The sequence below is a fragment of the Eucyclogobius newberryi genome, unplaced genomic scaffold (assembly GCF_026437365.1).
Source record: "Eucyclogobius newberryi isolate DKJ021-1_F unplaced genomic scaffold, fEucNew1.0.hap1 SCAF_9, whole genome shotgun sequence".
Classification (NCBI taxonomy): Eukaryota; Metazoa; Chordata; class Actinopteri; order Gobiiformes; family Gobiidae; genus Eucyclogobius; species Eucyclogobius newberryi.
The window spans coordinates 8,080,305-8,107,616 of NW_027316532.1; the positions used below are offsets into that span (position 1 = coordinate 8,080,305).

Below are 27,312 nucleotides of genomic sequence, written 5' to 3' on the forward strand. Positions count from 1 at the left end.
TGAAGACTACAGCAGACAAAGCCCATGTACTCTCAGCATGAAGATCAAGAAGGCACCACAAAAATATGAGCCACAGGTTTCCCACACGCTTTAAGTACTGCAGACTTTATGGCGGATGTCATAAAGATTACATATTATGCAAAGTCAACTTTTTTTTAGGTTTTTAAACACGTTATTAGGTTCCTTCATGAAATTGTGTTTCATTAAATTAACAAAATCACATTTGGTGTGCTCATCCCCCTCTGAATCAGTTTAATTTACGCTTTCAACTATTTGTGACTCTAATCGAAGCCTAATATCTTTCTTGTAAGTTTTAAAAGTCCATGCACCTCGTCGTAATTATTCCAGCATTCAAAATACTTTTACTACAAAGAATTGGGAATATGTCATGATGTGCAATTGCAAAACGTTTACCCCTACACTTGAAAGACAAGGTGACATTAAATAGCAATGCACATGTGTTTTAAGTCAGAATAAAGCATAATATGTCGTCTTCAAATGTGCAAAAAAACATCAGAGTTCAGTGTTTGTCCAGTGAGTGTGCTTCTGTCTCAAAATATTGACTTCTTCAAGAGGTGAGATGATAAAGAGGATGCGAGTACGGTGGCTGTAAAGGGTCATTTAGCTGCAAATGGAGAAAATGCATGCTAAAAAGATACAGCAGCAAAAAATGTCATATCTAGTATTACTTTGCAAAACACTGGAGCTGCTGTGATTAAATGTAATGCAAGTGAGAGAGTAGTTAAAGTTCATTGAAAGGCTTCAGAAGATACATCCTTTGTGAATTACCCCTATAAAGTATTATAGGAGCTTAACCATTGACCATTTCAAGCTGCACATGACAAAGCACAAGGCATATTTTTGTCACTGCAGTAAAATTTACAAGCAAGAAAGGAAGGGAGCAATTTGCAGCTAATAGTAATGCTCTCACAGCTGATTGGTCTAGTTTAGTTGTGCAATATCTAAATAGTTAGTTTCAGTTATAATCCTTAGTCTAAAATCTATTCAGTTCCCTGCCCAATGAGAGACAAAAGATCCTCAAATTAATGATTTACTTTATGAAATCTAAACAAGAACACAAAACAGCATACAGAGCAGCTCTAGTCGTGTTGGAACTGGCTACGTTCATCTTATAATTGCTTTGTGCAACATTTACAGACAATTTGAGGACACTGGCTGCGGTTACATGCGTACTCAAAATCTTTTTAGACATTTTTGGAGTTAAAAGATTGTTGAAATCATCTGATTTCTTTCTGATCATAATCCCCCTGATTATTCACATCCGATTTTTGTGATTTGCATGTCGTTTGAATAATCTAAAAGGTCCAAAAATCAGATAATAATCAGAAAAATATTGTATACATTTCCTTTGTGCTGATGCTGTATCTGATTGCATGCATCTGGTTCATTTCCAGTGTTTTCCCCTTCCACCACAAGTGCATTATCACTATGTGGATTGGTATCACAAGCATATCCCAGTGTATCCAAAGAGAGAGAGAGACAACAAAGATCTGTCAGTTCCTGTAGCTTTTGCGGCCCTCTCCTTCTTTTAGGAATGTCCATATGAGGGTGTTGACAATGTCGGGCTGGTCCTGCTGCAGCCAGTGGCTTGCTCCGGAGATGATGTTCAGTCTGAAGTGGTTCCTGATGTAAACTCGACACGCTTCTGCCATGTCCTGCTCCAAAAAGGCGTCACGCTCGCCCCAAAGCAGCAGCACCGGAGACCTGACTTGGTTATGACTCAGCGGCAGAGAGCTGGGGAGAAAAGAAAACCGGTAATACAAATTCTTCAAAAAGAAGATAAGAACAAAAAAAACATACTGTGTTTGACATTGAAAATTCTAACCAATGACAAAGGCTAATTTGCAGACCTGGTCCCTGACATTAAAACAGATAAAAGCAATAACATATACCGTACATACAACATGCAGCACAGTAGGACAGATTTACAATTCTTCCTGAAGATGTGAGACAGGCTTCTACTCTGACAATGTTCAAATCTAAGCTAAAAACAGTTTTGTTTAGCTGCGCATATGACTGAAAGGATTTTTCTTTGCATTCTTCTCTTTTGTTTGTGATTTCATTAGTTTAGACAATCAGTTGGACTGATTTAAAAGGGAGTTGGACTCCGAAGCACATTGGACGTGTAGAAGTACGTACAATCAGTTGGACTGATTTAAAAAGGATTTAAAAAGGAGTTGGACTCCGAAAACACGTTACCCTCTATGGCTAGGTGTTTTTTGTTTAATGTTTTATTTAGTTAATGTTATTGTATTTCTGTTTCTGTAATTTCTTTGTGATTTGAATGCATTTTTCCTGCTGTGTGAAGCACTTTGAATTGCCTTGTGTATGAAATGTGCTCTACAAATAAACTTGCCTTGCATTTTGCTGGTCACAGGGATTACACTTCTGAATCATGTTACTTAGATATTAAAAATAAAATGTTAGCACTTAGTCTTACTAAATTTTGTTTTTCTATCGGCTTTTTGTCCATCACTTCTAAAGCCTGTTTGTTCAGAGAGATAGATAGATAGATAGAGCATGTATAATTAGGTTTGTGCATATTGAAACAAAGAATAAACATTTTAATTATACATGAAATATGAAAGCTCAAGGCACGATCAGATGGTGTCTATTAATTTCCATACAAAATGCAAAAATATCCAATGACAATTTTAAATGAAATCTTTGAATACGGCATCAACTTCTCGACATTGTCGCATCTGATTTTGACCACAAGAGAGAGCCAGTGTACCACGAGGTGTACCTGTACCATAGTTTGGAAACCCTACTGAATTTTAATTACTCTTATACTGGTCAAGTAGGTTTAAAAAAAAATACACATGTACAGAGTTTACGTAAAACTGCCAAATATAGTGATTTATATTTACATATAGTGTTTATACCGTTCTGGGAGAAAGAAAGACATTTATTTGTCAGTTCAATTCCCCATTTATTCTCGACTATCAATGTTTTTAATGTGGTTGCAAGAATCTTGGGTGAAAGGCGGATGCTTTAAGTCTATTTACGGTTAATATATTCTCCCACTTTCATATGGCTGGCAGGCTTTTGATAGACAGGTTGATATTCCATTTATGTGCACATAAAGAAATACACTGCTGTGGTCGACAGGGTATAAATCTATGCTGCAATGACGACAAAAAAGGGCCTCTCTTTCTTGTTATGTGTCCTCGCCTGTGTTTAGGAGCATTCATTTTTGGAGACTCTAATTGGCCATGGGTCAGTGAAGCTTTGTTTTATGGAAGCATGTAAAGAGGCAATAGTGCGATCGCTCACTGCACTGTGGCTGCGGAGGGGAGCAGATGGTGCGCTCAGTCATGCATGTTCAGATCAAATGTCAAACACACACAAGTCCTTATATTGTTCTGAATGCAGTCTGTGTAACTGTGAAATATGGAGCAGCAACTTAACAGTCAATAAGCACATGTAATAGGACAATGTTGGTATATTTGAATTAGTTTAGACCTGGTTTAGTGCTGGTTGAGATCTGACTTTCTCCTTGCCTAGACTCTGGACCTGTTCTTACTCATGGGTTAGACTTGATTTAGTAGATGTGGTTAAGAGAGAAGAGAAATGCAAATTGTGATAACAAGTAGGCAGCAGTAGTCTATGTCTATGTATGTAACTCCAGTATTAGTTGTACTGTTAAATGTACTATAAAATATTTAACAGTGCTCTAGTACTTTTGTAACGTTTACTTCGGTAGCATGGCAAAAATAAAAAAAATACGAACTAATGTAAATGTAAGGTAATCTTTTCTTGAGTGTTATAGTTGAGCCTATTTTATTTAGTGCCAGGTAAATGAACACATATTTGATTTAAACATTTATTTCTGATTAAAACATTTATTTATGATTTAGACATTCATTCACATTTACATATTCACATATTAGTCTAGGTTATACTATTAGTTTATATTTGCATTTGGTTACACTGTTAATACTACGACTAAAACTATGGAAATTTAAGCTTTTCTATTTGTAGAAATAAAGCTTTTAAGGATTTGGCACTATCAAAATTAATACTTTTTTAATGCTAATTGATGTATCAGTACTTCAGCTCTCCTCCTGCCGCTGTGTTTTTGCTGTGTTTTTACTGTATAAAGGCCAGGAGCCCTCTGGCCCTCTGGTGAGTATGATGTGCTTATACCTGAAGATGTTCCTGTAGTAGTTGAGTGCTCCGGTCAGAGCTCCAGGCTGGGACAGAGCGTACAGATATGCCTCCATCTCCTCCACCGTGAGCCAGCGGCCCTTCCTCCCGATCCCAGTGCTGCGGCTCGTGAACAGGGCCTTCACCGCCTACACAACACACAACAGGAACAGGAAATACTCACAAATGTATTGATTTAGTCTGATACAGAAATGTGCATTCTTGTATTTGAATGTTTCAAACAATAACTCAGAGCATTAATCTTTATTAAAAGAGCATTTTAGTAAAATTTCATTATGACATTGAAAAAATATACAGTTAATACATTTGATTCCAGAAACATAATCCTCTTTTTTATTCTTTATTTAACCTGGAAAGTTTCATTGATATTTGGAATTTAATTTTGTATTATAAATATATTTACCTATAATAATAATAATAATAATAATAATAATAATAATAATAATAATAATAATAATAATAATAATAATAATGATAATGATAATAATAATAATAATAATAATAATAGTAATAATAATAATAGTGATAATACTTTTTTTTAAAAGATACATTTCAGCTCTGAAATGTCAGATGGGCAGTGGTGGAAGTAGTAAGTAAAAGTACAAAAGTACATATACAGGACCAAAGAAATTACTCAAGTAAACGTTTTTAAGTACCGGCTTTAAAAATTGCTTTAAGAGTAAAAAAGCGTCTCCCAAAGATTTTGAGAACTGTTGAATTCAGATATTTTGATCAAGATTTGTGCTTATCTTTGGTCATAAGTAGTGAGTCAAGACAATTTCTTTAATTTTATGTTTATGTTTTTGCTCAAAGCATTGTCACCATGAATATGCTCAGAAGTCAAAACACGAGAAAAGTACTTTCCAATTCAAAAATATAGAAACTAGACAGTCTAGATTTCTGCTCTTAAATGTATTGAAGTACTGGTATAAGTAAAAGGTATCCACTGCATTGCTCAAAATTGTACTTAAAAATGCAGCACTTTTACTTTTGTATTTTGTTGCTATCCACCACTGCAGATGGCACATACATCATTGTGAAACAGTGTGATTCTACCTTAGACCATGAGTACAACTTTCTGGTACCCTTTCTTCAGCTAACACACATCCTGCAGAGAAATCACTTCAAGACAGGTTCAGTGTGATTTCCGCCCTGCAGCAGTGAACGTTGGCCACAGTGCGGTCCAGAGAAAGCCACTTAGATCAGCTTTTATTGGCCTCGCTGAATGCCCTGGCACTGACTTCGACTGCTGGCTCTGCGACATTACATGCTGCGCTATAGCTAGGAAAATGATGAAGCCAAAGCATATGGGGACTAAACACAATGCATATTTAGTTATACTGTCATGCCTAGAACTATTTATAATTTTCCTGTTTGTATATCACCAACTTATTATTACTTACTTATAACTAATTTCTAGTTTTCCTTTGATTGTAGTTGTCTTTTTTCTACTCCAGTTTAGAACATGAATAAGTTTAGAACCAGAATAAGAATATGTACGCGGATGATGCTGTCATCTATGCACATGGACGGGATATGCAGCAAGTGGCCCTAAAGTTGACTGCTGCTATGGATAAAATAAGTAATTGGCTTCAATCCTCATGCCTAACACTCAATATTAAAAAGACAGTTGGTATGTTTTTTACCAAATCAAGCAAAATTAAAGATATACCGAACATCTATGTCAATGGAACAAAGATAAACATTGTCACGGAGACAAAATACCTGGGGGTTTATTTGGATCAGACTTTGTCGTTTAAAAAGCATATAAAAAAGTATGCAACTCAATCAAATATAATATCTCATCTTTAAGACACATGAGAAACAGTTTGACAGACGAGGCCTCTTTCACTCATTTAAATTCTATGATTATCCCACACATAACTTATTGTTTATCCTGGTCTCAGGCCAATGAGACCACCCTCAAATCTCTCAGATCTCTCTATAACCAAGCATTAAAGGCAATTGACAAAAAAACACTTTGTTATCACCATTGCAACATCCTTAGCAAATACAAAATGCTTAGTTTTGACAATCTTATTTTATTTACAAATCTAAGAACTCTATTCAAAATCCTTAATAATAATAATGCTGCTTCACCTCCCTTGAAAAAATGTGTCCAACTTCACTCTGAACAAACGACTCGATCGACCCGCTCCACAGCAGCATAAATTGCACCATCCCGAAAAGATCCTCGGCCTTCGCACAATTGGCCTTTTCTTTTTTAATTATCAGACAGTGGAATTAACTCCCAGATAGTCTGAAATTGTCTGTAGATATTCATAACTTCACTCGAAACTTGAAAAAGCACATCCTGGATAATCAACGGTGCCAACATCAGCCAACCTAGTTTTTATCTGTATTTTTTTTTATCTGTCTGTATTAATTCTGTAACTCTTAGAAATGAATTTGTTTCATAGTGTATTTTACTGAGCTAATGTTAATAATGAAATGTAACTTGTTGTAATTGTAATGAAATGTGTATTTTTATTATTGTAATGTATTCACCTGCCCAGGGACTGCAGGTGGAAAGAAGCAGTTGCTAAATCTGGTGCAGATCATCTTTTCTCTAAACTAAAACTAAAATAAGCAATTTAATTATTTTTGAGCAGTATATTCCAATTGAAAAAGTGTGTGCTTGTAACTTAATGTGACAAACAACAGCTAGAGAGGATTTTTTGTCCGGTAGCCTTTATTTGGACAGGACAGTGCAGCGTGAAATGGGAATGAGACTGGGGAATGACATGCAGCAAACTGTCGAGAGCTGGATTCAAACTCACAATGTGTTTTTTGTCAGTTATTTCTTACATTTGGTTTGGAAACACTGACAGAGAACCCTCCACACCCATGTTGAATGATTTGATTCTGATTTACCAAATGACCTACACCATTGACTCTGTTGTTTTTGTATCGTGCTGTCAAATTAACAGTGCTTTGTGTGACATGAGCCACTATATAGATGAAAAAGGGTGACTCTAAATTCCCCTTTGAAATAAATGAGAGTGTGAATGGGCATCAGCTTTAGACAATCCTTTCATTAACTGGCTCCCGTCCAGAAAGTGGACAACCGCCTGCCATAAACAGCTGGGATACGCTCCAAACCAGAGACACAGCCAAGAATATATGGTGTAAATGATGCATATCAAAATAATGTACATAGTCTTACCATTTAGATAATTAGACCAAATTGTTTTTTAACTCATCTAAATCATTTAATTATCTTATTTTATTATGCCAAGACCTCAAACTATCCAGAACAGGCCACGCATTCAACGCAAATAACCCAGACCACTCTCGCTTTCACAACACATTATTAAGACGTTTTGGACTGGAATCATATCCTGTCTTGATTGGGTGTGATTGATGGTCCATTTGTGTCTAAACAAACATGGCAGATTATGAGGGGAAAAAAGGGAAGGAAACGGACTGAGAAACAGAGTGGATTTCTGCAGAATCAACAAGCGAAGCACCAAACGCTGTAAATCTGAGGGAGAAGAAGTTATATATTTCGCTCTGAATGATTTAAGAGGCAATGTCTTCCGCATTTGAAACAGAACGTAGGAGGGACTGGCTGGTCAAGTGAACTATCAGTGACTAGTCGATCAATCTCGAAATTAACTGCTTGTTGACTTCTAACCTAAGAATGAGTTGCAGCTGGAGGGGGGATATAGCAAACAAATGTTTTTTTTTTTTTAAAGATTGCAATTGTGGTTTTGAAGATTAGAGTCTAATCATTAGAATATAGAAAGGCAGCAAAAAGAGCTTTCAAAAGAAAGGTACAAAATGATGGTTCTGTATTATTGTGCATTAACTTTTGTGCAACACCAAAACCGTCACAGGCAGGTTTTAGCCCATTTCAGATGCCATCCTTTATACGGGAGTTTGTCATTGGGATTCAAATAAAAAAAAAAAAAAATGTCATTGAGATATGCACTTTAGTTAATATTGCCCACCACTATCACCCATATTGCAGCCCTAAAAACAGTCATCATGATTGCTATTCTGAACAGGTTACGTTCCTTGGTAAACATAAACACACACACATACACACACACACACACACACACACAGCAGGGTCGTCCTTGACCTTGAGCCAGACTAACAAAAACATGCATATGATGAGAAGGGCAGAGGGAGAGTGAGAGAGAGAGAGAGAAAGAGAGAGAGAGAGAGAGAGAGAGAGAGAGGAAGAAAGTGTAGGAGGAGAGAGAAGAGAGCCAAGCAAGAGAAGGAAAGGGAGTGAGAGTGGTTGGGAGGGAGGGGCAGAGCATAAGAGAGAGACAAACCTTGAAGTCGTTGATGGAATGCATGAGCTCGGGGAATCGCGGCAGCTGGAAGAAAAAGAAGTGACTGCATTTGAGCAGCTGGCTTGGGTGCCGCACCGCGTAATCTGAAAGAGACACCACGGGAACAAAAGGTCAATACACAATTAATATTATACAGGCAATACGCTGCAGCTATGCCCACAAGCCAACACTGAGCGCTGATTTGTGTGCTCAGACGGATAATCCCTCCAAGTAACTTCTGACAAAGATTCTGGCGTAAGACACTTCCGACTCCCATTCAAAGGTTAATTAAAATGCAGAGGACACATTTCATCCATTAAATGAGTAGAATTAATAGATTATACTTTGTTTTTTAATTGTAGATGCACACCAAACCCTGCATTTCTCTTCCTGCACCAGTTGAACCAGCTGTTGTGGCTGCACATTAGCGGCCTGTAATTAGCCGCCATTCATTCGCCCCTTAAGTCTGAAGAGGGTTTACCAGATGGATGCAGAAACTGAAGCAATAATACCTGCTAATTAATGATAATAATTATGGTAAGAACCAAACAGCGCTGTGCTAACGAGTATGCGGCAGAAAAATCACTCTGAAATTGAGATCGCAGAGTTCACAAGACGGGCACTTTTACTGCAATGAAGTCTTTCTTGTCACTCAAACATTACTTACCAACTTACCAACCAACTACTTACTACAAACACTGGGACATTTTAGGCAACAACATTATTTATAGATTCAGTTTTAAACCCACTGGCTAACTATCTTACAATCTACTATTTACTTATAATCGTTCTCTATTCAGGACAATTTTTAGTGGCTGAAACAGCGTCATACAATACTTGGTTAATATCTGATACTACATATATTATTCACATTAAACCAGGGCTATTCAACAAATCTTTCCTGAAGGCCATGAAGTCTCAGTGCACAACACGCCACAATTTGGTGTTGCACAAAATAGCCCCGCAAGTCATGTTTCAAAAATAGTTGAATTACATGACAATATTACAACTGCTACATTAAGAAAAGGCCAACTCTGAAACAGGATTAAACTAGAATTAAACCAGGATTAAACTAAGCCATCACTAAACCAGTAACACAGTAAACCAAGTCGAAACCAGACCCAAATATTGTCTAAAGCATATTGAATTAAACAATAACTAAACCAGGACCAGTACTAAACCAGAATTAAACCTGTGCTAAACCAAAACTAAACCAGTAAACAAAAGAAAAAAATCGATGTGTTAATATTTGGAAAATTGGGCCGAATCGGATGGTTTGGCGGGCCGGGTTTAGCCCACGAGCCGTAAGTTGAACCCTTCTTGCACCTACCTGCGAACACTGAGGGGTGCGGGCAGTTCAGGACGATGAGTTTAGTGACCATCTCTGGATAATAAATCGCAAACAGCCAGGCCACGGTCCCTCCCCAGTCGTGGCCCACCAGGCAGCATCTGTTATACCCTGGGCACAAACGCACAGAGAGACAGAGTTACTGTAACCGAACAAGAGCAGCAATAACTCACTGAGAAATATAAAAAAACGTCGGGCCTCCACAAATCGATATGGAGCGGCGCAATAGGACCTTAAATCAATAACAGGATTAAGTTAATATTTCTTATGAATCCCCAGTGCTGCACTTAAATCATGTGTTAATGGTACCTCAAATAAATTATAATAGGTTTTAATATACATTTTTCTCTGCTTTTCTTACTGTATCTTTGTGTTTTTAGGTAGGTAATGGATTAGAATAATGTTTGAAAACGTGCGTGTTGTTTTGTTACAGTCTGTTGTACATCGAAAAGGTTGCAGTGATCATTGCCAGTATGACCTTACCACTGGTACCTTTTGTCTCTTTCTGCATTATGTTTAGAAGTAACTATGTTCAGGTTATGTACGCAGGAAAACGTAGGACTTACATTTTTGTCGATTCAATAATAACTGAAAAAGTAAGCTACTGTGCTCATTTAGCTATCCAATTTGCCAGTGCAATCAATACATCCCCACAACTTGATCCTTTACAGTATTTCATGACCTCCAGGCAAAAGCGGAGCAAGGTTGAGTCCTCCATGTCCATGCTGTAATCCGCCATTACAATACCTCTCCCTATATACCTCTGTATATCTAACATGGCACCCGCCAGCCCACAGCTTTCACACATACTCTATATTTCTGCAGGGATTACATTAGAGCCACCTCCGTCAAAGCTGACACCGTCACTTTTCATTTCAATAGCTGCAGATGGAGGGCCCACAGCTTAAGGAGGGTTCAAGAGTCCAAGTGTGGATTATGGACAAGAGTTATATGTAGTTTATATTACAATATCAGTGTTATATATAGCAATAGGTGTAAAAAATTGTCTCCTGACTTGTACTCGCTGTAAAAGCATCCCAGGCAATCTAAAAAATAATAATAAATATAGCCGCAAGCGGCAATGATCGGCCCTCGCCACGCCGCCGCCACACCGCCGCCACACCGCCGCCACGCCGCAAGAGGAGGGGGCGCTTACGCGCCCCAATTGTCCTTTTATTACGCTAAACATAACTAAACATTTAACCTCCATATAAAATCTGTAGGGGGCGCTGTGGCGCCAAATGAATTTATTTCACTTCAAGTAGGTTTAGGGCAAAGAGTTTAACAACTGATTCTAATTTGACGCAATTCGGACTTTATCTGCGCAAACGGCAGAAATTTTAAATATGGGAGATTTCTGAAATTCTAGCTACAGTTTGCGGCTTCGCCGCACAGAGACCGTGACAGGTATCAATGTAATTTGGATAACTTTTGATGTCCCACTCCTCAGTAGCATTTTCACCAAATTTCAGCTTTTTAGGGCCAACGCCCTGGGAGGAGTTCGTAAAAGTACGACGTTTGGAAAAACTCCGAAGTCATGTTTAGCCATTTTTGAAGCAATATGGCCGACATTTGGTTGGGCGGACGGCGTTGCCGTAATAATATTTTTTACTTCTCTTGTCACCATCTACCTCTGCGCCAAATTTCATGATTCTACGATCAGATTTTTTTTGGGTCATTTCCCATCTCTCAATGCATTTTTGGTACATTTGGGGGCGCTGACGCGCCAATTTTTTTTATTTTAGAAAAGGGAAATAGCCAGAATGTAGAGAGGCACGATTTTTAGAGATGTGAACATTTTTGTGACTTTTCGTCAATGTTCACTGGGTGAAAAATAGGGGGGTTGGTCCCGAGAAGAAGAAGAAGAAAGAATATTAAAGCCGCAAGCGGCATCCAACGGCCCTCGCGGGCCGCCGGCCTTCCGACTCTGCGCTTTCGACTTGATAAAGATGGCGCCCTTATTGTGTTGAATTAAAAAAGAACTTGACAGACGGCGACACATTGGACATGGCCAATCCAGTGCAAATGAACACAAGTGTCAGTCAAATTTGCTGCGCCGCCGCACAGAGACCGTAGCACTTGGAATAAAAATATGGATAAGTTTTGATGCCCCACTTGTGTAGATGATATTTTCCAAATATGAACTTGATCGGACAATCGCCCTAGGAGGAGTTTGTTAAAGTGTGAAGCGTAAAAATGTGGTGATTTGAGCGATTCTACGATTTTCCCATAAGGATAACATGGGATGTTTCTGTCATCGCTACGGTTACGCCGTACAAAATATGACTTTGGCTCTCATACTTTATGATCAGGATGGCAAATTAGAATTTTGTGCAAAATATAATGTCATTTGGAAAAACTCTACTGTTTATAGGCCACTCTGAAGGCCAAATAGTCAGAATTCTGGGAAACGTTTGCGGCTCCGTCGCACAGAGACCGTAAAAGCTATCCTTAAAATTTGCATAACTTTAGATGCCCCACTTGTCTAGAGGACGTACACCGATTTTGAGGTCGGTGGGCAAAACGCACTAGGAGGAATTCGTTAAAGTGTGAAACAGAAAAATGTGGATATTCGAGAGATTTACCGGTTTTCCCATAGGGATAACATGGGAGGTTTATGTCATCGTTACGACTACGCCGTAAAAATTAAGGCATTTGTCTGATTGGCTTTTTTGATCGGGACGCCAAAATAGAATTTTGGGTAAAGTTTAGAAAATTTTGGTAGAACTAATTTTTGACCTTCAATGTTAATTTAAAGGTCACTCTGTAGGGGGCGCTATCGCGCCCATTTAAATTTTGTCATCATAAACTGGTCCAAACTAGAAAGTTGAACAACTGATTCAAATTTGGTCCTAATCGGACTTGTTTTGATCAAATGGGAACAATTTTTAGATCTGCAATATTCCAAAATAAGTTGTCCAACTTTGCGGCTGCGCCGCACACAGACCGTTAAAGGTATCTAAAAAAATTGAATAACTTTAGATGCCCCACTTGTCCAGAGGACGTCCGCCGATTTTGAAGTCGGTGGGCAAAACGCCCTAGGAGGAGTTCGTCAAAGTTTGACGTGAACAAAATGGCTAACACAGTGTGTTTTCATTTTCAAAGGAAGACTGCGGGCATAGGGTAAGTCTGGGGGCGTGGCCACAATGATATTTTTTTTTTGTCCTCACGAGAGGAATGTGTGTCCCGAATTTCGTAGCTTTACGCCAAAGTTGACCTCGGGGCGTCTCCCATAGGCGCAATGTATTTTGACTTTTGTCGGTGGCGCTGTCGCGCCATTTTTTAACCCAAAAAAAAATGGCCCAGAAAAAACAAAATTTTTCGCCGATTTTGAATTTTGGGTAAAGTTTGGTGAGTTTTTGAGCATGTTCAGGGGGTCAAATTAGAGCTCAAAAAGCAGAAGAACAAGAAAAATAATAAAAAATATAGCCGCAAGCGGCAATGATCGGCCCTCGCCACGCCGCCGCCACGCCGCAAGAGGAGGGGGCGCTAACGCGCCCCAATTGTCCTTTTATTGCGCCTACTGCTGAATCTGTGACGCTGTCACATCTTCTCCCCTTTGTTTTACCATCAAAAAGCAATTTTATTTTGAATTCTTGGCACAATGTGCGGCTTTGCCGCACAGACACAGTGACTCTTTGAATAAAAATGTGGATCACTTTTGATGGTCCACCCCTGAAGATGAGTCTCACCAAATTTCAGGTTAATAGGGCTAACGCCCTAAGAGGAGTTTGTGAAAGTATAAAGTGTAAACATGTTCTGGCGATTTCCCCATTGGAATAACATGGAAGGTTTCGGTCATCGTTACGGCAACGCCATAACAATTATGACATGGCTCTCATTGACTTTTTTGATGGGGATGCTAAAATTGAGTTGTGTGTCAAATTTCATATACTTTCGCAAAACTAAACATTTAACCTCCATATAAAATCTGTAGGGGGCGCTGTGGCGCCAAATGAATTTATTTCACTTCAAGTGGGTTTAGGGCAAAGAGTTTAACAACTGATTCTAATTTGACGCAATTCGGACTTTATCTGCGCAAACGGCAGAAGTTTTAAATATGGGAGATTTCTGAAATTCTAGCTACAGTTTGCGGCTTCGCCGCACAGAGACCGTGAGAGGTATCAATGTAATTTGGATAACTTTTGATGTCCCACTCCTCAGTAGCATTTTCACCAAATTTCAGCTTTTTAGGGCCAACGCCCTGGGAGGAGTTCGTAAAAGTACAACGTTTGGAAAAACTCCAAAATCATGTTTAGCCATTTTTGAAGCAATATGGCCGACATTTGGTTGGGCGGACGGCGTTGCCGTAATAATATTTTTTACTTCTCTTGTCACCATCTACCTCTGCGCCAAATTTCATGATTCTACGATCAGATTTTTTTGGGGTCATTTCCCATCTCTCAATGCATTTTTGGTACATTTGGGGGCGCTGACGCGCCAATTTTTTTTTATTTTAGAAAAGGGAAATAGCCAGAATGTAGAGAGGCACGATTTTTAGAGGTGTGCAAATTTTTGTGACTTTTCGTCAATGTTCACTGGGTGAAAAATAGGGGGGTTGGTCCCGAGAAGAAGAAGAAGAAGAAGAAGAAGAAGAAGAAGAAGAAGAAGAAGAAGAAGAAATATAGCCGCAAGCGGCAATGATCGGCCCTCGCCACACCGCCGCCACGCCGCAAGAGGAGGGGGCGCTAACGCGCCCCAATTGTCCTTTCATTACGCCTACTGCTGAATCTGTGACGCTGTCACATCTTCTCCCCTTTGTTTTACCATCAAAAAGCTATTTTATTTTGAATTCTTGGCAAAATGTGCGGCTTTGCCGCACAGACACCGTAACTCTTTGAATGAAAATGTGGATAACTTTTGATGGTCCTGAAGATGAGTCTCACCAAATTTCAGGTTAATATGTCTAACGCCCTGGGAGGAGTTTGTGAAAGTCTAAAGTGTAAACATGTTCTGGCGATTTCCCCATTGGAATAACATGAAAGGTTTCGGTCATCGTTACGGCAACGCCATAACAATTATGACATGGGTCTCATTGACTTTTTTGATGCGGTTGCCAAAATTGAGTTGTGTGTCAAATTTCATATAATTTCGCAAAACTAAACATTTAACCTCCATATAAAATCTGTAGGGGGCGCTGTGGCGCCAAATGAATTTATTTCACTTCAAGTAGGTTTAGGGCAAAGAGTTTAACAACTGATTCTAATTTGACGCAATTCGGACTTTATCTGCGCAAACGGCAGAAATTTTAAATAAGGGAGATTTCTGAAATTCTAGCTACAGTTTGCGGCTTTGCCGCACAGAGACCGTGACAGGTATCAATGTAATTTGGATAACTTTTGATGTCCCACTCCTCAGTAAAATTTTCACCAAATTTCAGCTTTTTAGAGCCAACGCCCTGGGAGGAGTTCGTAAAAGTACGACGTTTGGAAAAACTCCGAAGTCATGTTTAGCCATTTTTGAACCAATATGGCCGACATTTGGTTGGGTGGACGGCGTTGCCGTAATAATATTTTTTACTTCTCTTGTCACCATCTACCTCGGCGCCAAATTTCATGATTCTACGATCAGATTTTTTTTGGGTCATTTCCCATCTCTCAATGCATTTTTGGTACATTTGGGGGCGCTGACGCGCCAGTTTTTTTTGTTTTAGAAAAGGGAAATAGCCAGAATGTAGAGAGGCACGATTTTTAGAGGTGTGAACATTTTTGTGACTTTTCGTCAATGTTCACTGGGTGAAAAATAGGGGGGTTGGTCCCGAGAAGAAGAAAGAATAATATTCCGATGCGAAAACAATGTTTCCCATTTTTCAAATATCATAAACTATACATTTTCGGAAAGCGCTCGCGCTTTCCTACCTCATGGTGTGGGTCCCTGGTCACTGACGGGTACTTTCGTTAATTTTGAGTGGGCTCCGCCCACTTTGTGTTTTTGGCCCTCTATACAGTAATAATGTTCAATTTTTGCATTACATGTTTATATGAACGGAACATGCAAGAGATGGGGAACGTATTCGTGAGCTACTTAGCGCAAATGAGTGCTTTATATGGGGATGACGACCGCTTCGCGGTCGTCATCTCAATGTAAAGTGCTCGTTTAGTGCGCACTTTTGCACGGGCTTCGCCCATTTACAACGGTAATGTTCCATTTTCCTACTACTAATTAGTATGCACGGGGCGTGCATGAGTGGAGGAGTGCGTTAGTGAGTGTTTGGAAGTGGGCGAGCGCTTCGCGCTCGATTTCGTGCGCACTACGTGCGCACTTTCGCAGCCGTGCTTCGCACGGCCTTACGAGATTAATAGGCCTCTCGCCAGCTTGTGGCGCTCGGGCCTAATAATAATATTTTTAGCAAAAACAATATAGCCGTTTCCACTATAACAACAAATTATACATCGTTTGAAAGCTCTAAGCCTTCCCGATGCCGTCATGGGGTGGAATCATCATTACGAGCGCTTACGCGCTCGTCACTCCCTATTCTGTCGGGATGCCCCGCCCACTCCCCATAGACTTCCATTGATTTGAGCAGATACAAGCATGGCCCATGCCTGCGGCATGGACTCTCGCGTACGGGACGATGCCAGGAGGGTTTTTGGAGGAATGTAGCGCTTCGCGCTGCTGTTGTCAACAATTAGTGAATGGGCTACGCCCATTCACTAATTGTTGACTATTTCTGTCATAGCAGGAGTAAGTATGCATGATCCATGCCTTCGGCATGGGCTAGTTCACTGTACTTGCCAGGGGCGACGGGGTACCAAACATGCGGGCTGCGCCCGCATGTTTGGTCAGACAGTTGCAACGCTGCCTTCGGCAGCGTTGCGGGAGCAATAGGCCCTCCGCCCTGCTGGGGCTCGGGCCTAAATATTCCGATGCGAAAACAATGTTTCCCATTTTTCAAATATCATAAACTATACATTTTCGGAAAGCGCTCGCGCTTTCCTACCTCATGGTGTGGGTCCCTGGTCACTGACGGGTACTTTCGTTAATTTTGAGTGGGCTCCGCCCACTTTGTGTTTTTGGCCCTCTAAACAGTAATAATGTTCAATTTTTGCATTACATGTTTATATGCACGGAACATGCAAGAGATGGGGAACGTATTCGTGAGCTACTTAGGGCAAATGAGTGCTTTATATGGGGATGACGACCGCTTTGCGGTCGTCATCTCAATGTAAAGTGCTCGTTTAGTGCGCACTTTTGCACGGGCTTCGCCCGTTTACAACGGTAATATTCCATTTTCCTACTACTAATTAGTATGCACGGGGCGTGCATGAGTGAAGGACGGCGTTAGTGAGTGTTTGAAAGTGGGCGAGCGCTTCGCGCTCGATTTCGTGCGCACTTTCGCAGCCGTGCTTTGCACGGCCTTACGAGATTAATAGGCCTCTCGCCAGCTTGTGGCGCTCGGGCCTAATAAAAGGCTGAATGTCACGACCATGGATCTATTGGTCACAACATATTATAAAGTCGAAAGTAAGTGCGTCGACCAATACTTCGACGCAACTGCTGTAGTGATTTTGGGCGTTAGAAAAATAAATTGAATTAAATTATAATCAGAACATACACTTTTTCAGTATTCCAGGATGTCATTGAGTTTAGTCCGTGATGACCCTTATATTGTGACTCTAAAAGCAATAGGCGAGTATTAAGAGCAGCCTCAGGGGTGCACAAGCCTCAAAAATATGGACACTAACTGACAAAGCACTTTTTCTATAAATATTTGACAAGCAGCCATTTGAGTTACTTAACAGATCAGCGTATCCGAAAGTCATCGCACACAGTACGTGGACCTTTGTCGACTTAAAGAAGTATTTTATTGCTTTGAAGATAGTTTTGTCAGCCTCCTGGTATCCGATTATTTTGGCAGAACTTTAAACTTTTATGCCAGATGCCCTTCCAGATTTAACCTCTCCATCCACACAGGCACAAGCAAAGTCTATTTCACCCCCTCCATACTCTTGAGTGCATTCTAGAACAGTATTCAACTCACATAGACTGCTATTATTTAATACAATATGTAATCCAGCAACTTTGTTCCCTGTCAGTGGAAAAAAAAACACAAAGACTTGATTTTAAAGCACTTGTTATGGCCAGTGCTCTTGTTTCACATAATTTTATCCCATATTGTATGTGTAAGTATGTTTTTATGTATTCTTTAAGTTTTATTGATTATTTTATTTAATGTTTGACTGGCATTTATTTGGAGATTCTGGGTGTGTTTAATCTGCAGGGCATTCACGAAAAAGATCATTTCTATTTTTTTTCTCTTATACAAGTTTTCCCTGTATAAAAAAATGATAAACAAAATAAAAATAAACAAATAATATTAAATTCTGACTGTGTAACATTTCTAACCTTGGAGTGTTGACCTCTGTACACAAATTGTGAACTTGTGTATTAGTTTCATAGATATCTTACTGTGAACTACTGATACTAGAAAACATTTATCAGGCATTAGGCCAAAATAGTCATTTCTGTTCCAAAACCACGCAGCCCAAAGGTCCTGCTGATGTTCTACCCTGCAGTTAGCTCACTTTTCTGACCACATTTAGCATTAGTTCTGTGTCCACACCTCACGACAGCAATGACTCATGTGTGTCATGGCTCTCAGCAGGCCGAAGGCTGTTTGACCTTAGTAAACAACTTTATTTTGGACCTTGTCAAAATAATGTCCATTTACAGTTTCAATTTAGAAAGTAATAAAATATAAAACCAGGTTACGAATTTGGTAGCCATTTACTGATTTAAGACAATTCAATTAAGAACATAACAAACGTGTCTTTGGTTTCCATGCATTTCTGTTGGTACACTATTTGTTAAAAAGGTGTCATCATTGTGACATATGGTAGAAAGTTTGGTCATCCTTTTGCAGCTAAATGTGTCTTACCTAAGTACTCCACTATGTCCTTGACGTCAGTGACCAAGTGCTCGAACCTGTAGCTTTCTGTTGACAACGGTAAGTCGGACTCGCCATAGCCCCTCATGTCGATGGCGACCACCCGAAACTCACTCTTAAACTCTCTGAGCTGGTACCGCCAAGAGAACCTACAAGGATTAAAAAAAACACACACAATAGTTTTAAAAGTTAATTCAGCCACTTACAATACCTCCTCCTATGAAGCACAACATTGCACATTGCACGTGTACCCAAGTTGTTAACACAATTGAGATACAAAAATACTAACATTGTTTTTAGTGAATGGATTTAATAGGATTTAGTTAATTAAATAATTTGTAGCATGTAGCAAATGTGCCAACACAATAAATAAACCATGTATTACTATAGCATTGTTTACTATAGTAAGGCAAGGCAAGGCAAGTTTATTTGTAGAGCACATTTCATACACAAGGCAATTCAAAGTGCCTCACACAGCAGGAAAAATGCATTCAAATCACAAAGAAATTACAGAAACAGAAATACAATACAATTAACTAAATTAAAAATTATCAATCCAACTGATTGTCTAAACTAATAAAATCACAAACAAAAGAGAAGAGTGCAAAGAAAAAATCCTTTCAGTCATATGCGCAGCTAAACAAAACTGTTTTTAGCTTAGATTTGAACATTGTCAGAGTAGAAGCCTGTCTCACATCTTCAGGAAGACTGTTCCAGATTTTAGCTGCATTAAACTGAAACGCAGATTTCCCCATGTTTAGTCCTGACTCTGGCACCAGCAGGAGGCCGGTCCCTGAGGTCCTCAGAGTCCGAGATGGTTCATATGGCACTAACATATCCAAGATGTACTTTGGTGCTAGGCCATGGAGCGACTTGTACACAAGCAGAGCTGCTTTAAAGTCTATTCTCTGAGCCACAGGGAGCCAGTGCAGAGACCTGAGAACAGGACTAATGTGATCATACTTCCTGGTTCTAGTCAGGACCCGAGCAGCAGCGTTCTGGATGAACTGCAGCTGTTTTACAACTCGTTTGGAGAGACCAGTGAGCAGGCCGTTACAGTAGTCTAATCTACTGGAGACAAACGCATGGATAAGTCTCTCTAAATCTGGTTTTGACACTATATTTTTGATTTTGGCAATGTTTTTTAGATGGTAAAAAGCTGCTGATGTTATTGATTTGACGTGGCTATTAAAGTTCAAGTCTGAGTCCATTATTACCCCCAGATTTCTAACTTGGTTTGTAGGTTTTAGAGCGAGACTCTGGAGGTGACCGCTAACACTTTCTCTTTGTTTCTGTGGGCCAAAAATGATTATTTCAGTCTTGTCTGAGTTCAGCTGGAGAAAGTTGTTTTGCATCCACAAACTGATCTGTTGGATGCAGTGACAGAGTGAATCTACTGGTCCATAGTCACCTGCTGATAGTGAAACATAGATCTGAGTGTCGTCTGCATAATTGTGATAGGACACATTTTCACTGCGTATCAACTGACCTAACGGCAGCATGTAGAGGTTGAACAGAAGGGGACCCAGGACTGACCCTTGGGGCACTCCACAGGTCAGGGTTATGTGGTCTGAGACACAGCTACCAATTTCAACAAAGTACTTCCTGTCTTCCAGATAGGACCTTAAAACCAGTTTAGGGCAGTGCCAGTGATGCCCACCCAGTCCTCTAGTCTCTGTAAGAGGACCCCATGATCGACAGTGTCAAAAGCAGCACTCAGATCTAACAGAATTAAGACTGAGGCTTTGCCCGTGTCAGTGTTCAGGCGGATGTCATTTGTCACCTTGACAAGAGCAGTCTCAGTGCTGTGATGAAGTCTAAAACCTGACTGAAAAACATCAAATTAGTTGTTTATTAAGAGGAAATCTGTGAGCTGTTGGTAAACAACCTTTTCAAGGACTTTGCCCCAAAATGGCAGATTAGAGATGGGCCGGTAATGACTCAGTACTGCGGCATCAAGACTGCTCTTCTTTAGGAGAGGCTTTATGACCGCAGTTTTCAAAGACATTGGGAATGTTCCAGTTGAAGCGACATGTTAACTATGTGAGTGAATGGTGCTAACAAACTGTTCAGGACAGACTTTAGAAATCTGGTGGGTAACACATCAAGGCAGCATGTAGATGAACTCAGACTGGTGATGATCTCATGGACAGTTTTGTCAGTTACTGGTGCAAAGTGAGTTAGCTCTAAGTGTCTTGGTGGTTTTAGGGTAATTTTTTGCATTGTGGGATTTATAGTATTTTTAATGCCCTGAACTTTGTCATTAAAGAATAATGCAAACTCATTACACTTGGATGTGGAAATGAGTTCTAACGGCAGCTGAGCTGGAGGGTTTGTTAATCTGTTTACTGTGGCAAACAGGACACGCGAGTTGTTACTGCAGCTTCCAATTATTTCAGAAAAATATCTTTCCCTAGTTCTACATAAGATTAGGTTGTACATGTTCAGCTTCTCTTTGTAAATCTCTTTTTGAACCTGGAGCTTTGACTTGCGCCATTTCCGTTCGGCACTGCGGCACTCCCTTTTCTGTGCCCTGACCGAATCATCATTTCTCCAGGGCGCCTTCTGCTTATTTTTAACCATTTTAGCCTTTATAGGGGCAATGGTGTCCAGAACATTCAAAACACTAGATGTAACAGAGTTCAACAAATCATTTACATTAGAACATGAGACATTTTCAAAGTTTATCATTTCCATAAACAGTGCACCTGTGCCATCACTTATGTGTCTCCTCTGAACAACTGCAGGACCAACCGGTGGTTTGGGAGAAACAGAGAGGTCAAAGAAGACACAGAAATGATCAGACAGAGCAACATCGATCACATTAACATTTGAAATATTTACCCCCTTTGTAATTATGAGATCTAGAGTGTGTCCTTTGCTGTGGGTGGGGCCTCTCACATGCTGAGTAAGACTGAAGGTTTCAAGGACAGCATCAAGCTCTTTAGCGTTTCTGTCACAAATATTATCAACATGCACATTGAAATCACCTGTAATGACCAAACCATCAAAGTCTGTGCATACGACTGAAAGCATCTCAGTAAAATCATCAATAAAACTTTGGCAGTGCTGGGGAGGCTTGTATAAAACAATGAAGAGAATGGATGGAGACCGTTTTAGCTCCATTTTAAAGGATACATACTCAAATGATGAAAACACCCCAAAAGACAACCTGCGGGTAATTATTTCATCTCTAAAGACAGCACAGACTCCACCCCCTTTTTTGTTTTCTCGTGTTTCAGATTCAAACTTAAAGTTGGGTGGAGCAGATTCTATCAGAACTACATTTCCTGTGTTTTTGTCAAGCCATGTTTCAGTTAAAAACATAAAATCAAGATTATAAGAAGAAATAAAATTATTAATTAAGAGAGATTTGTTACATAAGGATCTGACATTTAGCACAGCAAGTTTCAGACTAGTTTCAGTGGGACTGGGCTTTATCTTTTCACAGGGAATATGAATCACATTTCTCAGATTGGGCCTGACTCGCATTTTGTTTTTCCATCTGTGTGATGATGTGACTACAGAAATAGCACTAGGGGGGGCTCTTTTTACATAGGGCCCCGGGTTGGTTTGATTTTTAATGTGACAATAAGTCCCGGCAACGCTGAGACCCAGTGCATCCTAGCTATGGGAGATACCAGGTGAAAGACGAGGTTGGATGGGTGGTGGGGCTTTTGTAGCCAAGGAGAGTTTGGGACCAGGTAGTAGTAAAGTATTTGCAAAAAATATATAATATAATTAAGGTTAGGGTTATATAATTTAACCTCCACAAGTAGGTTAGTTAAATTCCCGCTAAATGCTCTGAAAACATTCTGACTAACATTTCTTTCGATGTGTAAAAGTGCCAGAACGTGGGTTGGTACAATTTGGCTTCCATTAAGAGACCAAAGCAGCGCAGAAGACTTTCAATTCAAATCAGCCCTCTCCATCTGTGTGAAGGTCACCTCGGTATGATAAAACTGTTTGAGATTCAGTCCGCCCCCAGATCATGTGGTAAGGACGTCTCCTAATTGAAGATCTTGTCTCATGAAGCGCCTCTTTCACATCGTTCTCCCCCAACTCTTCCCCCTCCATCTCCTTCTCATCATCTCCTTTCTCCTCGAGTGAGTAGCAAAACCACAGCTCTTTGACTCTGATGACTCAGGGTACAATATTATGCCTTGCAACAAATCCACATACTGTACATGAATGCATGTTAGAGCAAATTGTAGTTCTATAGGCAGTTCATATAGTAGCAATTGTATTTATAGCTTGGTAGTGAATGTTGAGTTGTGTATCCAACTTCCTTGACTAAGTTCTATTCTCTGTACCAACCAAATCTAGAGATTTGTCATTCTTGTACCATAATTCATTTGAATTTTTACGCTTAAAAACATTAAAAAAAAACATGCTTACTGCGAGCAGACTCCACAAACTTGACTCGTTCTTGTCCCAGAGGAATCTTCGGTTTGTTTCAATAGAGATATCGTTCCTTTGGTTATAATAATGCACAGTGTGGTATAACTTATCTGTTCCTATGGAGAATGTTCTGAAGTATGGTTTTAACATTCTATTTCTAAGGAATTATGCAGGCGACTTTCCACCTCCATAAAGTTACATACTGTTACTTTATGTTATCAGGTTGTAATAGTAATACGGTAACAGATCATTTTTAACTTTATTGATGAATACTGGTATGCATAATTAGGTACAGAAAGTAGAAAAGTAGCTAAGTGCACTAATGTAGCTATACTGATAATTCAAAATATAATGATCATAAAAGTAGAAGAAAAATGGTATGCTACTAATCTTACTATGTCCCAAAAAGTTACTTAAGTAAATGTGAAGAAATAAATGTCATAAATAAATAACCCCCTCTATTATGTTTAGCCAATTTTCCCAGTGTTTTCCCTTGGTGACTCCTGAAAAGAATCTGTGCACTGAAGCGGAAACAGCCCCCACCGATAATTAGGCCTGCTCCCGTCCCGCAGCCGGCGTAGTATGGAGGAGATATGGGCGACCTTACAGCCTTTGACAAGTTCTCTGGCCTCAATCCAGGAGCGGTTGTATGCAGCGCTTTTCACTTCACATCAACGGGAAAAGACGGGGAATGGAATGCTTTGGACCATTTCATGGGACGGCCGCTAAAGACACCATTTACAACTACTGCTGCTGGTGGACATGCTGCAAGCGCAGCCTATCAGAGCGTTGCTTTCAGCTCTTATTTATGAAGTACTTATTCTAAGCGGCAGACAGGGCGCATGGTCTCATTCTGTCACAAAGTGCTGCTTTTCCATAATTATGGGGGGAAAACGCAACATTTACCAAAAAAAGTTGGGTAAACAATACAAAAATATAGTCTTAGCTTGAAAATGCTAATCCACTGACCCGGCTGCAACTGGGTCAACATACCAGGGAATTCCCATGGCACCTGACTGTGTCCTCCAACAAACAGCTGATCACATGGAATTTGTGAACACATGCACTGTTATGATAATAAAAATATCTCGTCATTATAAGTGTGTATGTATTTTAGTAAAGGGCAGTGGTCTTTCTATTATGAACACTTTGCAATTTGCAGTGTATTACGAGCGTGTGTTTTTAATGGACCCGTGAGCAACTGGGAGCGGCTTAGCTCTAAATGGAAACTGGCAATATTAAATTATGAATTGCTTTTTTCTAACTTGATAAGGTTTAATTGAAGCAGACATCTTACAAAATGGGTGTCTTATAGAGCATACATCCCTGGTCATGGATAGCTTTTTAAGAAGTCTGAAGGAACCTGTATCCATGGATCTACACGTAAGATCTTTTAACCACAAAGTCAACCTTTTAAAACCCAGACACGACATCCCATTAACATCTTTGACCTACCAGAATTCAGGGAAGCCATGCAGGAAAAGCATGAGCGGCTTGCCTCGCTCTCCAGCCGCGACATAGTGGAACCGAAGTCCAGACTCCTGCAAAAGACAGCAATATAGCTATTTATTTACATTTTAATTCAAGCCCCTTAGCATACAAAACAGATCTATCGGGTTATTATAGTGTCTCATAGGAAAAACATGACATAAGTACCCTACAAGGGGAAATAGTCTGGGTAAGTCTTCTCATGTGGAAAACCGGCTTATACCAGTTAAATATAGTGACGTTAAGTGGACAGTCGGACTCTGCTTGTGACAATAAAGGATTACCATAACAAAGCTAATCAGTAAACGATTAGCATGGCCTGAATGACTGGGCATGCACACTAGAATATGCAAATCATGATGAGTAAATAATACGAAGCTATTTATATCTCGACTGTGCTACTTTTTATGAGTATATATTTAGTAACATTTTCCAAGGGATGCGCAAAGACAGTGGGACAAAATTATGTACGTGCTTTTAATGAGGTAGATGAGAGTTCTGGGAAAGATATGATTTGAATTGATAAATTATGTCAAGTTACAGCACCTTACTGCATCTTAAGATTGAAGAAGTGGAAGACTGAGAAATGCCACTAAAACATTGATTGTATGTTTGATGTGCAACTGTTTTGATACACACACATTGGATGCTTGTTCAAGTTTCAATTAATAACCTTAAGAGGGTTGCATGAATAAAGTCAGTAACACCCAAACCCATAACTCCTAAAGTTAATTTTAAAATGAACAAACAGTTTATTAAGTAAGTCTTTGTTTTTGACTAATTTTTATTATTATTATTTTTTGAGAAATATATATAAGAAATATCTTTCAAAGTACTCCCATGAATCATGAACTATATCTGAGTAGGTCATGGAATAGGATTAATTAACAGAATTGATATATGCACGGATTAATTAAATGTAATTAAATCTCTTAAATGTAATCTCTAAGAGAGAAATACTTTCCTTGGCAAAGGCTCAAAAAGCTGCCTATTATGTAAAAGTATGCAAATAAGTGTCAGAAATATTGCTAGCACTTTTAAATACAGTCAGGGATGTATCCAGTATGTGCTGAGGTAAAGAGCCAGTTTTATACAGTGGGAGCTGCCAAGTTTTTAATTAGACTTTCACTTGATGTATTTGTTTAGTCAGGTGTTTATTAAATGCTACACAAAGCAATATAGCACTAGTTTTACTGTTCATTCTGTGTGATTTACCTCTTTGTTTTGGACATCGCAGTAACACGATTATAGGGAACTTTTCCACAGGGGAAATATAAACTACATAAAGCCCATTTCAAACTGGCAAGTATTGAAGTTATAGTATGCATCTCAAGAAATGGTGTCTTAAATAAACTTGAATAAGACTTTTTGAATAAAGACTGACACGAGCACGCTTCAGTATTCTCCTGCTGCAGCGCTGTCCTTTCAGCACCACCGCACGCCTCGACAACAAACACAGCATGCGAATTCTACCTAACCAATAACAAGGCCTGTTATTTTGGCAATAATTTCACCACGACGCCGCCACCACAGCGTTAATAAAGGACGCGCGGAGGTGTTGTGCTGCTTAACAAAAGGTACACACTCCCCTCACCTTACCGACCACACGCGCGCGCTCGCTCACCTTCAAGTGCGTGCGTGTTGTCTCGACTTACCTTGATGCGAACATAACAATGCGTGCCCAAGGACGTGTCACTCAAACACGCCGGGGGAGTTTCGCGCACTGCCCACTGGAAAACTGTCGTCGGCCGCAGAACGATGCTCCACCAAAGTTTAAGCAGCGCTACGGCGGTGCACACCCCGCAGTAGGCGTAGATCAAGGACCAGTAGCCCGCAACTTTGATCTGCAACGCCAGTCTTATTAGAAATATAATCAAGTTGTGGAGGACTCTAGCCATTTTTCTTTTCTTTTCACATTGCCGCAGAAATCCGTTTCGGGGGGCTTCAGTGATCGATCCGGTGTGTGTCACGCGCTCTCGTGGGCAGACGCAGCTCGGACAATGCTTCGTGCCCCGGCCGCACACGCACGACAGAGTGAAGGGAGGATCCCGCGGCGCCGACGGCAGAGGCAGACCGACGACGTGACGGAGACGCGGCTGAATGGGACTGTGCTGCTGCTGCTGCTGCTGCTGGTGGTGGTGGTGGTGGTGGTGGTGGAGGTGGTGCTGGTGGTGGTGGCGGGGAGCAGCGCGTTACGTCCGATGTTGACGCGTGCGTGTGGCAGGGGCGAAGCTCGTGTTTTGAAAGCAGGAGACGGTCAGTGTGCAGCTGTTGACTGTGTGAGGCGGGCATCAAGTGCAGAGGGAGTTAGGCTGGATCGTGATTGGAAATTGTTACTACTGTGGAAAGCGCTGACGAGGGAACGAGGGAAGGCTTCTCACGCTGTTATGGCAACACGGAGGAGAATGGGAAAGTCTATTGGTCTATTGGACAATAACAACGAGGAACCTAGTAGCAATATAACAAGTCGAGAAGCCTCGACATCGTTCAATAGATTAAATGAAAATGTACATAAGTTTCAATTCCATTGTCATAAAGTATCATTTAATGGAAATGATTCAAATGGAACTGAAAAAAGTGTATGATCACGATGTCCCAAGAATGACCGTAATAAGTCAGTGCAGTTCATTCATTGCTGGAGGGGCGGCCACACCCTCTTTTCTTCCCAGTGGCACAATGGGCTTGTAGCAGGTGGAGGCACAGTGTATGGT

At 40.1% G+C, this 27,312-nt stretch overlaps 1 protein-coding gene across 1 annotated transcript; it reads right to left on the reverse strand.

Moving 5' to 3' along the window:
* Positions 1-1,370: 1,370 nt before the first annotated feature.
* Positions 1,371-26,633, reverse strand: ephx4 (epoxide hydrolase 4). Its single transcript, XM_072439146.1, has 7 exons — positions 26,257-26,633; positions 24,569-24,654; positions 18,704-18,861; positions 9,808-9,936; positions 8,478-8,581; positions 4,171-4,319; positions 1,371-1,755 (listed from the first exon to the last, which is right to left on the reverse strand). Exons 1-7 carry the CDS (start codon positions 26,497-26,499, stop codon positions 1,515-1,517), a joined length of 1,110 nt encoding a protein of 369 aa, XP_072295247.1. The 5' UTR covers positions 26,500-26,633; the 3' UTR covers positions 1,371-1,514.
* Positions 26,634-27,312: the final 679 nt, after the last annotated feature.